This window comes from Thunnus maccoyii, chromosome 3 (assembly GCF_910596095.1).
Source record: "Thunnus maccoyii chromosome 3, fThuMac1.1, whole genome shotgun sequence".
In the NCBI taxonomy this organism is placed as follows: Eukaryota; Metazoa; Chordata; class Actinopteri; order Scombriformes; family Scombridae; genus Thunnus; species Thunnus maccoyii.
Window position 1 is genome coordinate 9,752,857 of NC_056535.1, and position 17,099 is coordinate 9,769,955.

Sequence of the window (17,099 nt, forward strand, 5' to 3'; positions counted from 1 at the left end):
CACCTGTTTGGATATTTGCTCCGACGTTTTCGGAGATATAAGGAGCTACTTACCAGGTGATACCAGCCAGTCATCTCAGCCACTAGAAGCTCAACTCCTGATAAACCGGTCAAACTTTGTCATCAGCCCAGGGAGAATATGATCTGATAAACTGATCTGTGCAGCTCTTTGATAATTTCCTAGTGGCTCTAATGTCTCTGTAGCATTTTGATATCTTGACGACCGTAGCACAGATTCACTGTAAACAGTAGGCTTCTTCATCCTCTCATGTTAGACTTAGGGCAGACTGGACGTTACAGTGACTCACTATCGTCTCTTGAGGTACAAAGTGGAATTTCGAGAAAGGACGGACTGGGGCTATTCTTATATATAGCACCTTTAAGGTGGCAGGGCTGGCTGCCTTGGGTGCTTGATCTGTAGGTATTAGGTACTGAGATGACATTCACATCTGCTTACGGTCATTGCATTACTTAAGTAATATTTCAGTTGTCAATGGGAAATGGCAGTATGGTAAACAACAAACTGCTATTTCTAGCTATATTATGTGAAGAAAACAAAGACGTTAAATCATCATGCGTCAGTGAGCAGAAACAGCAACAACAGGAAACATTTTCCCTACTAAAAAATGCATTTGGATATCATTTCGCCTAGAAAAACCATTTTAGGAACTATCATCCATCAACGATCTTGCAGCGTAGCAGCTTTTCTGATGTAGGTAATAATGTCCTATTGAGCTAATCTCAAGCCCATGGGTCTATCTTTACAAGGCTTAAATCAAAGAAATAACACACATGGAGAGAACGGGGCCCTTCGAAGGTCACTGTGTTACAAATGACATTGCATCAAGAGTCACACTCTGAATCACACCCTTGAATAAAGTGTGTCTCCAAGCCATTCCCTAAGGCGTATGATTAAGCACGCTGCACCTTGCCATGTGCAAGGCTCTTCCCACCACGCCTGCCCTACCCCCCTCCTCCTCCCACCTCTGTGACCCCCGACAGGAACAACATGATTTATCACACCAATATTCCCTTCAGCACCATCCTGATTGCTTTGATTCCTCTATTGACATTTCCTACCATACCACCTGCATGCATTTTTCATGCTTGTCCTGGGATGGCGAGCATGCGTCCATTGATGATAGTCATAAAAACACTCAAAAAAGACACCTTATCTCATATGGCGTGTCTGGAGCTTTATGTGCAACAATCATGTTTATTTTATGTTCCAGGAGTTCACAGGCTGCACAATGCAACTCTGTCTATCTCTGCACATCTATATCACCTTCAGAGAGAAAGAGATGAGAGGCATCCTGCTGCTTCTTCGAGGTCACAGGCAAGGAGGGCACTGATGTGCTGGAGGTTTGAAAGGGGAATGAAAGGCAGGAGAGGAGCAGCTAAAAGTTTTAAAGCATGACCCAGTCCCCCTTTAGTGACGAAGGTGGCACAGCGTGTGCTGAGAGGCTTGTGAAGGAATCTGGCTCCTCTTACTCTCTCATATGCACATCTAAGCACTTTCCCAGTCTCTTGTGGCCTTGTCACTGTGTTTATGACTGTATGTGTGTGTGTGTAGAGATTTGTGCATGATCGTGGGTGTCCGTGGGTGTTTGTGTTTATCAGGTGTGGTGCTTGGTTTTGTTTGGCTTACAAATTCCATGCTCCCCAGTGCAGTGAGCCATGCTGTGTGTGATTCTGAAGCCTGAAATGAAACAGAGCCATCTATTGCAGCCAGCATTTCAGATGTCACCACTTCATGCTGTTGAAGTTGAGAATTTGTCAGCATTTGTTTTCCATTGTGGGAATACAAGAATGTCTTCATAACCCCCTCCCTCTGCAGTGCAGCAAAATCACTTAATACATATGATCTGCATGGTATCTCTGCTGTATAGATGTTTTGAGAGCCTACCAATGATCCTTCATGCATCTGCTTACATGCATATATGATTAACAGATCAATCACCTCTGTGAGTGCTTCTCTCATATGATATCATAATATTATGTCTCCCATGCTTTGATCCAGGCTGGTTATTTCCATCCAGGGAACTGCAGCAAAACCTGCAGGAACATCACACACTCGAAGAGCCAACACTTCACAAGCTCTGTTTGATACATCTGTCTCCAAGCATGGAGACCCACTGAGTATGTTATTCCACAGCACATTAATGGAGGGCCTCCAGCTGAGTGTGGCTGACAGACATCTGGGGGAGAGAGATAGCTAAGATGTGGCAGCTCCTGTCGTTGTATTGATTTACTCTCCAGCACTGACATTCAGAGCAGACACAAGCCAAGCTTTGCCAATCCTATGTTCTTGGGCTGTTATGGATTTTATGGTGGAAAAGTGAAAGTTATTGTGTGTGATGCTGAGGTGTGGCACTCAACTCTGGGGGAGAGTCTGCCCTGCTCTTTGTCTTGAGTGAAAAATGTTTACTGTGTCATAATCTGCCCAAACTCTTTGGGAGGGAACAGAAGGATGAAAGGGAGGGCTCAGGCTCATACATATGCATAGCTGTGACATTGTGAACTCCAAGGGTTAGCACAGAAAATGATGACTAATTATGTTTGCCGTCTGTCATATCAAAAGATGTGCTGAGTACAGGATGGCAATGACCGTCCCCTCCTCTGCCTATCTCTTTCACTTTCTTTCTTTGTCCGATCTCCGTAGGTCTCAGGTCTTCGTAGCGTCTTTCTTGCCTATTTTAATTTCCTGTCAAGCAGTCTGCCTGCTGTCTGTGTGACTAAGCTGCTAGATTCCTTGCTTGTTGACTCAGCAGTTAAGTGCATTAATTCCCCATCTCGCTCACTCATTTGGTATTCTGATGGATAGAAAACAAAACTGTTCTCTGGCTTGCTAAAGCCACATAAATCTATATGTAAACATATAATAAAACAGAGTCTAAAACTCTAGCTTTGTGTTGGATCACAGCAGTGTTACAAAGCTGAATAGCTACTTTCAGAAGTTGTATGCACTTATTTTCCCCTACTTTTGTATGCACTGCCTGTACTTTTGGCCTCACGGCATTATATACATATATTCACAGAGGTCAAATTTAGTGAGTTAGTGCTTGGTCATGTCTGCTTTTCTTAAAGGCTGAGAGTTGGACCATGAGTGCAGATTATATAGAATGAAATGGATCTGCATTCAGTCAGAGAAAAGGTCATTAAAGTGTCCAGGCTCTGTGCATGTGTGAGAGAGAGAGAGTGTGAGACAGACAGACAGAGAAGCAAAACCTTTTGGATAATGTAGATTTTTCTTTCTCTCTCTGGTGATCTGCTATGCCGTCCAGCCAGTCAAGTTAATGAGATGGGCAGAGCCTTGCTGTCATTGTCTCATTGACTTTTGAAGAGGGCCTTGTAGTCAGAGTACTGAGCTGAATTCTTTTGAACCCACGTCTGGGAAATGTGGTTAACAGGCAGGTCAGAGAGAAGACATCGCACACAAAGAGGCAGAGCGAGTAAAAACAAAGAGACTCAGGAAGAACAACAGAGGGTAAGCAAAAAGTGATAGTAACACAGCAAGTGGAAAGAGAGAAAGAAAGAGACGCCTGAGATAGAAGTGAAAAAGAGAGAGAGATGACGGACAAACAGGGATCGACAGTGTGGTCCAGACTCTGGGCAGGCTCAGGGTGTCCGCTCCATGTGGTGAGCCCTGTGGGTTGTTAGCTGAGCACCCTGCTGCTACTTAAGTGTGAGGGAAGGGTCAGATCTGGCCGCACAGTCTGTTGGGAACTGTGGCTCTCCATCTCTGGCATTCTGACTGCTTGCAGCTCACTGAGTGGAAACTAACGATAGATTATTGAGGGAAACCGCAAATTAGTTGTTCTGCCTCAACATTCACTCATTTTTCTCAGGGGAGAGGAGCAGTAAGAAGAAAAGATGGGATGAGAAAGAATGGACAAACCTTATGATTACCCACAGGGCCAATAGAAGTGTTAGTGTAAACCAGGAAAAACAACCAGAGAACATGATAAAGATTATTCTCTTAATTTAATACGTGTTCAGAAGCTGGTGGCTGAAATCAATGAACTTGATTTTTTTACAATGCCATTTATCTTTGTCTACACATGCTATTTTTCTGTACAGTTTTAGTCTTTAGGCCCCTGCAAATATAGTGAATACAGGGTATTCCATACCTTATTACCAAGAACTGAAATATTGTAACATACTGTATATAACATACTGTATATTTTCCTCTTTCCTTTCTTTCCTTTTTGGTAAGCTTATAGTTAGGACCAGGCTATGCTGCTCTAGGCTAACACAGTGCCAAACAGCTGCTATAGCTCCAACTGTACACATTCATGTACCATTAATGCATGTTACTGACTTGGCTTCTTCCCTGGAGTTTTTGTGCTTTCTCGTCTTGCAGGTTTCTATGGGTCATGGACCCCCTAGTTATGGATCCCGGGCTTCCGTGGATCATGATTGCGGACCACCTACTGCCATGGTCTTGCTTAACACCAGCTATTATTATTTTTAATCATATTCCTATTATTATTATTGTTGTTATTATTGTTGATATTGTGCCTCCCCGTGTCTGTCTCTCCTCTCTCCCCCTCCCTCTTTCTCTCTAAACCCAACCCGTCGAGGTAGATGGCCGACCACCTAGAGCCTGGTACTGCTCAAGGTTTCTTCCCTAAAAAGAGAGTTTTTCCCCACCGCTGTCACCAAGTGCTTGCTCATGGGGGAATGTTGGGTCTCTGTCAATTAAAAAGCATGGTCTAGCAGAAATAAATAATATAATAATAAATAAAATTGACTTGACTTGACTTTTAATGAAACCCTGAAGCAGTTCTAACCAGTATAGTGTGTTTTACTAAGTAATGCGTGGCTTTAATTATATTTTGTCTTCAACATTTTATTATTTATGAAAATGAGCATACAGAAGAAATTTGAATGTTTTGGATGAAATAATAATAATAATAATGAGATAATATGAAGAAATACTATATATTACTAGAGCTCTTTTGGTAGCTTTCTTTGTGAAATGCCACATTGATCTCAAAATCCAAACTTTGTTGTAAATTTAAGACGCTTTGTAAGCAACATAAAACAACAGCAGTTACTTTGTATTCTGGGAGAATAATGACATGATTTCTATCACTGGAGACAAAAACACAGTTTTTGCTCTGCGAGACAGGACAACATCCCAAATGAGAAAAGTTGAATTGCATTAGTAAGGGCCATTGATATTCTGACAGTCTTTTCTGAATATCAATTCTCCCAAGAGGAGAAAAAGTCCCTGGTGAAGCAAAGAAAAAAAGGAAACCAAAGCCTAAAGATGTTCAAGTGAATCATCTTTTAGTCATTCTGCTTGGCTTTGGCTCTTAGTGAATTTTTAGACTTAAGTTGAATGTGTCACTCTTCACTGACAGGAGATGGGGCAGACGTTTTATGTATTAGGCAGGATATGTTGACATACTGATACTGAAATATTATGCCAGTGCAGCACTTTTCACTTCATTTGTGCTTTCACAGTGGTTAGTTTAAAGAGACCGGCAACCAAAGACTGTTTCACTGTGTGGACTATGGATCACTGACTATCAAAAGCTCTCACCCAAAAGAAGAGGGTTAAGAGCAAAAATATCAAATAAACATGAGGCAAATTCCCTCCCAGTTGATATTAAAGCAGTTCACATTTGCACATTTTAAAAGTTTTCAAGGTTTTACAATGTAGATTTAGTTATTTAACCATAACAGGGCTTAGAAAAAGATCTCTTGGTTGTAGTTGTTCATCATCCTCTCCTCCCTTCCATCTTGTCCTCCCTAGCCTGCTGACACTGATGGTTTCTAAGTGAGTATCTCATCCCTCTCTCTCTCCCTCTGTCATAATCATTGCTCTTTATGATCGGTTTGCCCTCTCTGCCCTTTCAAGATGTGGCATGTAATGAGGGCTCTGGAGGACTGTGTGAGTGGGCTATTTAGCTATTCAGACAAGATCAGCTCACACATCCCACGCTCTCTAACTCGACTCCCTAACAATACCTCTCAGCTAAGCGCAGTGATTGTTTGTCCCGCTCACAAGGTCACACGCTGGATGGAGCTGGTTCTACTCAGACATTCAAAATCCATGTCTAGCCTTTTAGTGTTTAAATCAGATGATTAAATGAGTAATTTACTCCATAGATTCACAGATATGAAGATGCATTGTGATTATTTTAAAGAGTTAAATAGCCCCCAAACTGATAATGTTCACACACCTCACTGTTGAATTAATAAATTATTCAATAATTTAATTTTCATGTCAGGTCATATAAATTATCCATCCTTTAAGAGGTTATTCAGACACACTTATTTGCAACAAACTAAAATTTCCACATGTACTGTAGCCTATACCCACCAGCATCTTACAGCACAACTGCACATTATTCATTCTCTAGCAGTGCAAGCTGAATCATAGACATTAGAGGTCTGCATTGAATTGAGTGGACTTGTACAGTTAAAGTGCATAGTATGCTGCCATGAATATAAATGCATGATGCACACTGACTTTGACTCATCTCCTATTGGGATTATTCAGATGTTAATCTCCAACAAACCCAAAATCCTGTATGCATTCCCACCAGCATCCTACAGCACAACTGCTATTATTATTGGCCTCATGAATGTTTAAACATATAAAGACAACCTACTTATATTAAATCCCAAAAGATCTGCTACAGTCATATTTTGTATAAATATAAATACTATACACAGTCTCACATAAATGTAAATAAAAAAACAAATTCAAGTCATGCATAGGCAATGCAGTCCACTTGAATTATAAAGCTTTTATTTGTCATAATTTATTTCTCTCCTCTTGCTCCAAGCTTCAGAACAGTTTTCACTATTTACTTTTTTTCTATATTATTTTAACTGTACAAATTTAAACTCTACACAGTTGTCCTAATGCTGTTTTTAAAGCCTTTTCCACAATGCCAAGAATATAATTTTGGTGGAAATACACAAAAGAGTTAGAGTAAAACTAGTTTAAGATTAAGATCTAATATTAGCGCAATTGTTGAATGTAAACTCCACCTTAAATCTCCCACACACCCAAAAAATATATATTATATATATATATATATATATATATATATATATATATATATATATATTATAGACAAGACCTTGGTGTCACCAGTGGTGGCTATGGCACTGCATTGAATGGAAAATCAAATCTTAAAGTACAAGAATGTAAAACAAAGTGTGCCTCAGACAAAATGTTATTTTCTAACAGAGCTGGATGAGCTTCTGCAGTTGTGAAAAAAAGATCAGTTATGCTGACCATATGTTTATTATACAGTTGAATAAGAGTTTTTGATGGTTCTTTAAGATGACATTGCAGCACTACCTGCATTTTATTTCAATTTAATTTATTTTGACACAAAACGATAGCACAGGACGTGAGATAAAGTACAACAAATGTTACTTAAACAATGGAAGGACATTTTTCAAAAAGGCACCTGGCTTATCTGATGGTAATAACAAAATTGATGTAAACATAGATGAGCGGTTTAAATAATACTTTGGTAAGTACTTTTCTCTATAATTCATTCTGCTTACATTCTTACATGCAAACGAAATATGATACTCGTTCATTTAGTCTCTATGCAACCTGTTTTATCTTCCAATGACCTTTGGAATTTAGATATAATACATTTTCTTTGTACTGAGTGAACTTTGAATTTCAAACTGCTAATAAGAATGCATGATGCACATTCAACTTTGGAGAGCGTGCGTGTGTGTTCATCTTCTTTAAGCACCGCCCATGATCGCCGATTGACCTATGAACGGAGACGTTAACGCGCACATGCTTCCGACGTCACCTCTCTTTGGTCTTCCGAGTCAACCATGGCGGCATCCGTGGCATCCCAGGCTGCAGCAAGAGGACTGAGGACAGCAACCTCAAAGCACATACTTCTTGACAAACTTAAGGTAGTCTTACAGCTGATATTCCTCAGAATGCGGCTCTCTTCTCTCAGGCTGGGCTCGGCTGCTGTACGCCCGTTGTCACCGTGTCAGGGAGCTGTTAAATGTAGCTAACCTGCTAGCAGGTTAGCATGTGTGAGCGGAGAGAGGTTTGACAGATCAAAGTTGAACTGTGAGACTCTGCTAACCTTTAGTCCTGCAATCATGCATGTCTTGTAATAACTGCAATTCTTCAAAATTACTTATTGTTTGAATACAGCTTGTCAGAGGAAAACTTAACTAAACTGTTAACTTATGTATACCTGTCTAAATGTTATAGTATGCTCCATTTAGTCTTAATCTGTCACTCCTGACATTAACATTTATAACCTTGAATGTATGTGTGTAAAAAGAAAACTTTGTAGGTCATTTTTCGTTACTTATACAGTGGGCTGTGAGAGTACTTGGTTCATCATTAACAGCACAGAAATGTTCGCAGTTTAACTCAGTTGTCAGACCACTTTAACATATGAACCTGATCCCTGCTACCAGGGAACAACTGGACGTTTCTGTATGCAGCACCGTTTCAGATAAGACCACAGTCAAAAGGTTGACTCTTGCACTTTGATCTGTCAGTGTCTGTTTTCTAGCTGTGAACAACAGAATTTATCTGATTAGGTTTATCTATGTGGCAAATGATTGCAGTTACATTGTGAGCCCCTTTGCAATCAGAGCATCAGGCTAAATGATCAAAGAGAGAATGGATACAAAAACTGCTAAAGCCACAATAAGGAATCAGTAATAAATCTCCCTGCCTTGTGTTTACTAACAAACAAATACACTTTTATAGTGAACTAAGCAGAGCTGTGTATCGTAGTAAATTTCAAAGCTTCAAGACAACAGATGAACATATCAGCATGTTCTGTCCTGCTATACACAGTGGCTCAGTTGGACGTTTTTTTTTTTTATGTCATTATTTGAAGTGCGTCTGTGTAAACATTTGTAACACAAGTACAGATATCCTGGCTGAAAGGACAAAGCAGGAACCTGCTGATACTGTAAACACTGGTCCAGTCAAGTGATCACAGTCTGTTTGGCACTGTGTTAGTCTTACAGTTGGACTTTTACAGTCTTGTGTCGTGTTGTTGTTTTTTTTTTTTTTTTTTTTTTTTTTTTCATATCTGCCTTTGCTGTGTGGCTTTGATAGGTTTTGGCACTGCTGAAGCCTTTTTGACACGTTTTAAATGGAGTGCAATAGAATTGTTTTTAAATAGCCAGTGCACCATAGTGGTTTACAGTAAACACTGGATTGAATATGGGTTGTGCTTTATGAAGCAAATGTGATGACCAGGGTGCAGCTTTTAAATCTATCTATAATTTGTTTCTATTTATCAAAATCATTAAAAATATCATAAAATAATTAAATAAATAGTTAAATGCCCATCGTAACTGCTTTCTCTTCCAGATGTTATTAGGTGATGATAGTGGGCTGATACATGAATGGGGCAATTATCATCAGGTGATTTTAGTTTATCACAGATGTATTGTAAGAGAGCATATGCTATTGCTGTTGACAGAAACGATATAAATATTGGTGCGATAGAAATTATTTCTCAACTGTTGATAGGGGACATTGCTTGACATTATACTAACTGCAAATCACATCACAAAACATAGCTATTTCCAACCAATCATATGGTTGTCCCTAAGGTATAGACCTTAGGAGATGAGGCCATTTAAAGTCACGTTAGGTGGATGTGGATGAGACAGTCCCTTACTGGTGTAGGCTACTTAAAGACTGACTTTAAAGTTGATGAATTTATACAGTATTGTTAACTGCATTGAAAATCTGTACCAGTAAAGATGGGAAATACCACACACTTAGTTTTTTACCTGAAGTGTTGCAATCCAATAAAGCATGCCGAGTGAAAACACTTTCATCTAACACCAGCAGTTAGACCTGTCCTCTGGAACAGGCAGTGACACCCCAAGAGAAACACCCGCAACAAAAATTGATATTACTTTTTGCTTTTTTCACCAGTAATAGAGGCATCAAATATGCTGTTTCTTTTAAAAATGGCAAAATGCGTGGTAATGATATGCAATTTGGAAATGAGGGATTTGATGAAGTGAAGCTGATGAAGTTTTATCTAGGGTGCAAAGCAGAGAAGATTACTGAATTTAATTACAGGAAAGCACTAAAGGCATTCAGAATGTATAGGTGCTAGTCGGTGTTGAATGTGACCTTTTATTGATTAAACCATCAGAGGCAAATTTTACAGGGGTTTGACACTAAGTCATATTTTAAATTTACAACCCTGACAGATTTCCACATACATCACTGCACAAGAAAGAGGTGGAATTTTGTCTTGAAGAATTACCCAATATCCTACAAAACACTGTTCAGAACATGTGTTGAAGCTGCTCCTGAAGGCTAAAGGCTGAAGTTTGCCCTACGAGGCTGCTGAGGTTGTTAATTATTTTTAAGTTTTGTTAAGTAGTTTTTTTTACATGTGGCATTTAACACATAAGATTAAAAATACACAGAAATCACAAAGAATATGTGGAGACTAGTGGCTATATTGATCCAAAAATGATATGCAGTTACACACCCCACACTAGAAATTAAAGGTAGAGTTGGTGATTCTGGAGAAAGCATGTTGACATTTGAACTAAACACCCAAACAAACACACCCCTCTCTTCATGCTCCTTCAGAAGCTCCGCCCCCCCCAAATTCCTGACCAAAAGAGAAATATGGCAGAATCCAGAGTGTCTGATGTGAACACAACAGTCCATCCACACTCTCCACCTCTCTGCAGCCTCCCCACTTCTCACTCTACCTGTGTTCAGTGCCTCTGTCCACAGAAGTAACTGTCTGTCAGCTGCAGCCCCCGGAGAGCTGAGAGGACAGCGGCCGGACAAACTGCCTTCACCAGGTTCACTGACAGCAGAAATGTACTGAACCGAAATAGTTTGCATGTCGGCTCCACGGGAAGAAATTGACAGTGTTTGTATTTATTTATTCATTGATCTTACTTCCCCGCCCATCGTAGTGAGTGATGTGTGTCATTCATGCGTATCTAGGATCAGTGTGGATTGATACATTTAATAAAATGGAAGCGTATCTGTTCTATGAGATGTGCAAGTGAGGAACGTCAAAAGCACTTCTAAAAACACTCTCTATGTGAACTGGCCATGGCCTCTCTCCAGTTCACCAGCCCTCCCCTACCAGTCAACAAGTGCTGGAGATGGGAGACTGTCATGTCCTCACAACAGACAGCTGTTCTGATGACTTCTCCATTTTCTGTGCACGAGCATGAATGCCCCTCTTGCTGATTGGCTGGAATAATGTTGTATGGCTCGGTCCGAGCCTCTTTGTTTGTTTCCCATTCACAGTGTCAGTGCTGTGTATGAATACTGGATTTTTTTCAGTGCACACACAGAACAGACAGCTAGCCGACCGTGAGGAGATAATCACTGAATTTGACAAAAAGTGTATTTAACAATCTTTCTCCAGAATTGCAGACTCCACCGTTAACTTTTTTCTGTTTGGTGTACTAAAATCACAATATTGTTGTTTTTTCCTTTCTGATATCTAAGAGATATGTGATTGATGATGATCTTTCTTTGCCTTCTTACCAGGGATGTCAGTTTTGGTTAATTTTGCTTTTGACCGACTGACACCCATTAACTGGTTACTAACCGGCAAATTTTTAAGAGAAGTTGTGATGTAGCTTTCATTTGTGAGAGCTGTCCAGCAGTCGGTGGTCAGAGCTAGCTTGTCTGCCCTGGTTAGCTTGACATTTAGCTCATCCTTCTTCACCTCAAAGTGTTTTCAATGCTTTTAGTCACAGTAGCTCTCAATGACATAATGTACTTGGGCTCAACGTACCAAACTAGGTTTTTCTAAGTGCTCGCCTGTGAGTGGTATCAGTGCTGGTATCAAAAAGTAAAGTTAATGTTACTTTTTGAATATAACTTACATCATAGTATAGTTACAGACTCACATACTCTCCTACCAGGCTCTTGGAAGCGGTCAAAACTGATTTTCTCTGGCAGTTAGCATTTATGCGACTGCCTGTTTGTCTTTTTGAGCTCCTTATCATCTGTCACAGTGGTATTTGGCAGCTTGACATATTCTGTTTCTGCCGTAGAGACGTTGGAAGACACTTTGGACTTGTTTTCACTCCTCATGAATTTATTTCCTCCATGGCAGAAAAACACTTTACATGAACCTTCTGGACTAACAAAACACTTTTAGTGCTGACTGACTCTAACACACTCACTATAAACAGACTTTAAGACATTTGCTAGCCTAGCAACATCAAGGCTACAAACAACCCATAATGCAACACTCCGTGTAGGAGTCGGTTTTACACCACTACTTATCTGATGATGTGAACACGTAATTGTCTAGTCGTTAGCGGACTGCGTATGCAAATTAAACTACAGACTGACATGCGTAACCAGTCCAAAAAAAAGACTCTAAATGTCTGCCAGTGCTCCGTATATTGTTTTAGTCAAAGATGCTTGCAGTGGCATCCCCTTAAAAAGTAAACTCTTGCAAAACTTCTAATCTCACATTTATGCTTGGCTGTTGTACGTGCTTCTTGAGTACATGCACACACTTTCTCTTTTACCCCCACTTGTGTGTCTCTCTTTTTCCTCTTTCTACCCCTCTCTCTTGGGCCAGGTGATAAGAGTAATGATCAGGGATTCTTTCTGCTCTGTTGCACAGTATCGGAGCTTGAACTGATTGACAGCCAGGTATCTCCACAATAGAATCAAATCAGCTTTGACAGTATGCCAGCTAACCTAAGGAATTCAATTTGTGATGATTTGTCAACAGCAATACAGAGGACATCACAATATTCAGATGGTTAGGCTCTAGGATGCTCTTAAAGGGGGAGTGGGACGTTGTGTTTTCCCCCCTGCTCTATCTCTCTCTTTCTCTCTCTCATAAATCAAATCTCCTGAATTCTTGTCTGCACAGCGAGATAATCCTCAGGCTGTTTTTCACTGTCGCTGCACAGTGGTGAATTTGTAAACGTTTGCTAAGTTTTTATTTTTTGTAAGGTGTTCCTGCTTAGTAATAGCCCAACAGTGTTGAAGCCCAGCATGGTTTGAAGGGAAACACTGGGAAGCGAGGTGTCTCAATGAGACTCAGTCCTGAATATTTTACAGAGGGGGGTGGAGAGCCCTCTGCTTGCAATGACTTCTTTTGCTGGAACTTCAAACGACGGGCGGCTTCCCCATCTGTCTCAGCAAGAACACATTTACATTTCCTCCCCGCAAGGGATACTGGAGGACGAAGTTAGCTCTAACTGGATTTGAATATCGCTTCACCAAGGTTAATAGCCATTTCTGTAGCTGGTGAGGTGCTTAGGCTTTTTCAATAATTTAGAAGGGCTGCAGTCATTAGGAAATGTTGGCAGCCTCTGAAATGGGGAATGCAATGAGTGAATGCACTCCTATCAGCTTAACTTCTGCTGTTGTTCCAGTGTAGATAATGAGGGAGAAGTGGGAGTGATGCTGAAAATTAGTTGAGAAAACAATGTCAGTGATTGCTGACAGCTGTAATTCATTAAAAGTGTAGTATGTTGAGGATTATTTGCAGCTGCCATACTTACACTACACTAACTTATCCGTCATCTTTGAAATTAGACCTTCAAACACATCAGAACTCTAAACTGACATGGTATGGATTGTGGATTTGTTTTGATAATTCAGATTTCCTGGGGCCACTCCATATGAACATTTTATTAAAGTCATTGAGACCTAACTTGCTCTCATCAGTGTTAGGATATTTGCCAGCCTGATAGTGATGGCAGTATTACTGTGTGAGTCTACATGCTGTGTTACACCTGGGACACACTCTCTGTGTGAGGAGTGTGTGTGTGTGTGTCGCGGAACCTCTTGCTTTGAATTTTGGCGCCAATGTTAACAGGTTAGAGAGCAGCCACACAGCCCGTGTGAGCCTCCTGTTTCAGGCGTGGCTGCAGCGGCACGTCATCTAGAGGTTCAACATGACAACAAAATGACAGCAAAACGCAGTAGAGACTCTGAAATGAAACAAGTGCACATGAATTACATAAATAACATAAATAAACATAGTCTCTACTGCGTTTTGCTGTCATTTATGGCTGCGCTACTCTCCTCTGCTCTCTGTGTTTCACCGCGGGTGGAGCTGAGCCCTCCGTCTGTGCTACACACACAGCGGAACAGAGGAGAGACAGTGAACCAGGCGAAGTACTTGAGTTCACGACAACTACACTCGTTACTGTAAGTGCATAAAAGCTTCACAAGTAAAAAGCCAAGAAGGGTAAGTTATTAATGTACACACGGTATATATTGTCATATTGCACAGCCCTACCTAAAAGTAATAAATTGTCTCCACACCACCCGCAGTTATACTCAGCAGCCGTAGATGCTTTAACTGGATCTCAAAATTTGATTAGCTAATTTGTTTATCCTAGACATGGATGTCGTGATAATTATGGAAGTGTGCAAACATGTCATTAAACATCCTTTTCTTAATAACAATAATAATGATAATATTACATTTTCTTTTCAAGGTACACAAAGACGTTTTACACAGAAGAAGAAAGAAAGAAAGAAAAATAGATCTCTATATAAATCACTAAAAGCAAGAGAACACACTAAAAGTACATTCTGTAGCAGGGGACATTAAATCAAACACACAAAAGCAGCTCTAAAAAGGTGAGTTTTCAGTAGTTTTTTGAATGCAGTCACAAATCTTATTTTATAAATGTAACATGAACCACACGGTTATGGCTCTCAATAACATCAGTGACTCACTTTTGAAGCTGTAGCCACGTTTATACATGTAAACTTACATGTACATTGGACTGACCTTTGACATAGTTGTGCATCCTTGTATTGCTTGGCTTTATTTCTGCCTTATCTTCCCCTTAGACCTGACACCTTTGAATATGACTCCGTACATCCTCTCTTATTAACTATGCTAATTACTGAAATCCCTATCTGTAGAGACACAACAGTCAGGTTTTCTTTTCTTAAGCCTGTCTGCAGGAGATTAGACCTGCCCTGCCTAAAGACCTGCCAATGATGCAAATCTCACTGATCTAAATCCTGGAGCCACGCTCTGCTGCTCCCGCCTCTGTCTCTGCTCTTCTGTTCTATCCTCAGCTCTTTAACAGACAGATGCCATTTCTCTCTCCATACTCTAATGGTCTGGGCCTAACTTTAGCTTTTAAGAGGTAAGGACATAGAAAGCTACAAGTGGGCAGTTGCAGTAATTAGAGCAAAAGGTACATCTTACATACTTTGTCTGTGATTATTTGAAATGACCCTTATCCATCTAAGATTTATAAAGAAATGTACGACCATTTAAAATACCATTCTGTAGCTGTTTAAACTGAAAGTATAGGCATATTCATCTGTATGCCTAGATGTGCTTAACAGTGTAAATGTAGGCGATTAATCTCTAGTGTTATGTCTGTGAGGATGAGTCATTATGCTTTTCTTAAACCAAAAGGCAAAGTGGCCTTAGGCTTTACCAGATTTACAGTCTCACTATCCTTGCCATTACTCTTCATCCAAATCTATGGAGGCAGTGCCAAAACTGAGGACAGAGAGAGGAACTTCTGCCATCAACACTCATTTACTTTATTAATTAGAGGAGACCAGGCTAGATGGCTTTCTGAATTAGCCAACTAATGCTTCATGGGGCATGCTACTGCTACATGGATGGCTGTAAGTGGGAATATGCCTGTGATTCACACTGGCCTGTTTATGCATAAAATCCACATCAACTCTGCTTCTTTGCCTCCTCCGTTTCCTTTTCTGCGTGTCACCTCTTTCACAGCTTACTACACAGCGCTTGTCTAATTGCAAGACAGCCTGTATTTATGAGTTGCAACACAGTAGCAAACTGCCATCTCATTAGCAAAAAACATTCTACTGCAATAAGTATGGCAATGATTTTGATAGTCACTCTGAGTACTGCTCTCTCTCTGATTCAGCCTGTGCTCATGGAAGTGGACACTATAAAGTTCCCCTTTAATTTCCCCCTGCATGGTTAGCTAAATGGATGGGAGAAAGAGACGAGTTCATAACCTGAATGGGAACAAATCAATTACATAGAATTGGTGAACTGGCAATCTGTTAATTTCTTAAACATTTGATAATGCCCCTTAAGGAGCATTCTGGTTAATTAACTCTGCAGTCATTTGTTGTCACTAATTAGGCAGTGTCATTTCAAAGGGGTTAGGGTCTGGCCAAGACAAGTAATGAGGATTTTAACCTCACCAGACATCCGGGAATGCTACTGTATAATATGTGATATGCAGTGCCTCTGGAAACTGCAGTTGTCCACTCACTGTAGTTAGCAGTTTTGGTTAGCACAGCTTTGGTTGGTTTGGTTAGCACAACTTTGTACAGATGAGAGGTAGGGATTATGTTTAGGCAGGAAAAATTTATTTTTTCTAGGACCCAATTCTGCATAACTGCATATCACAAATCCAGTTTCTGCAATGTGGTAATTTATGATAGTGTATGTAAATGTGATAAATGATATGTACATATTTAAATTAATCCTTTTAGATTTTAGCTCTCCTATCACATTAAGTGTTCCCATTAAGCTTCTTCCAGTGACCCAAGACTCCCTGTTACTCACACAAGGCCCCTTGTGTGAGCAATAAGCAAGACTAAGCGTCTACAGTCATGCTGCAGCTCTGTGAGGCTGTACTTAAGCACACCTTAGAGCAAAATAACAACATCACCATGTTAACATGCTGGTGTTTTGCAGTTATAATAGGGAGGGTAACATGTCTAATAAAGAAATGGATATTTCACTCAAAACCCCAAATGTCAACCTCATGGTGGCGCTAGAGGAAAAGTCAAGGAATCACCAAAGTCATTAGGATTCATGATCTGGGGAACATGAATGTCCGTACAAAATGTCATGTCAATCCATCCAATATTTGTTGAGATGTCATTCTTGGCTGAAGCGGAGGACTGATGGATGGACCAACACACCGATTGAGAGCATGGCTCCATGGGTGGTTCTTACTCTTGTGTTTCTGCTGCACTATTTTTCTGTGATGCTTTCTTATTTACTTTTTTTATTCTGGCAATGGAGGAAAAAGTGTATTAAGACATGCCATCTTAGATTTTGATAGGCAGGGAATACTCTGTGGTCATTAGGAGGACATTCAGAGTCCTAAAATGAT

General features: G+C 40.2%; 1 protein-coding gene across 1 annotated transcript in view; it reads left to right on the plus strand.

The window, feature by feature from the left end:
* The first annotated feature begins 7,795 nt into the window (after positions 1–7,795).
* The window catches only part of suclg2 (succinate-CoA ligase GDP-forming subunit beta), a 102,168-nt gene continuing 92,864 nt past the window's right edge, over positions 7,796–17,099 (plus strand). Inside the window, exon 1 of the mRNA XM_042406342.1 lies at positions 7,796–7,910. Coding sequence (XP_042262276.1) covers positions 7,827–7,910 — 84 coding nt within the window. The 5' untranslated portion in view covers positions 7,796–7,826. The remainder of the gene's footprint in view (positions 7,911–17,099) is intronic.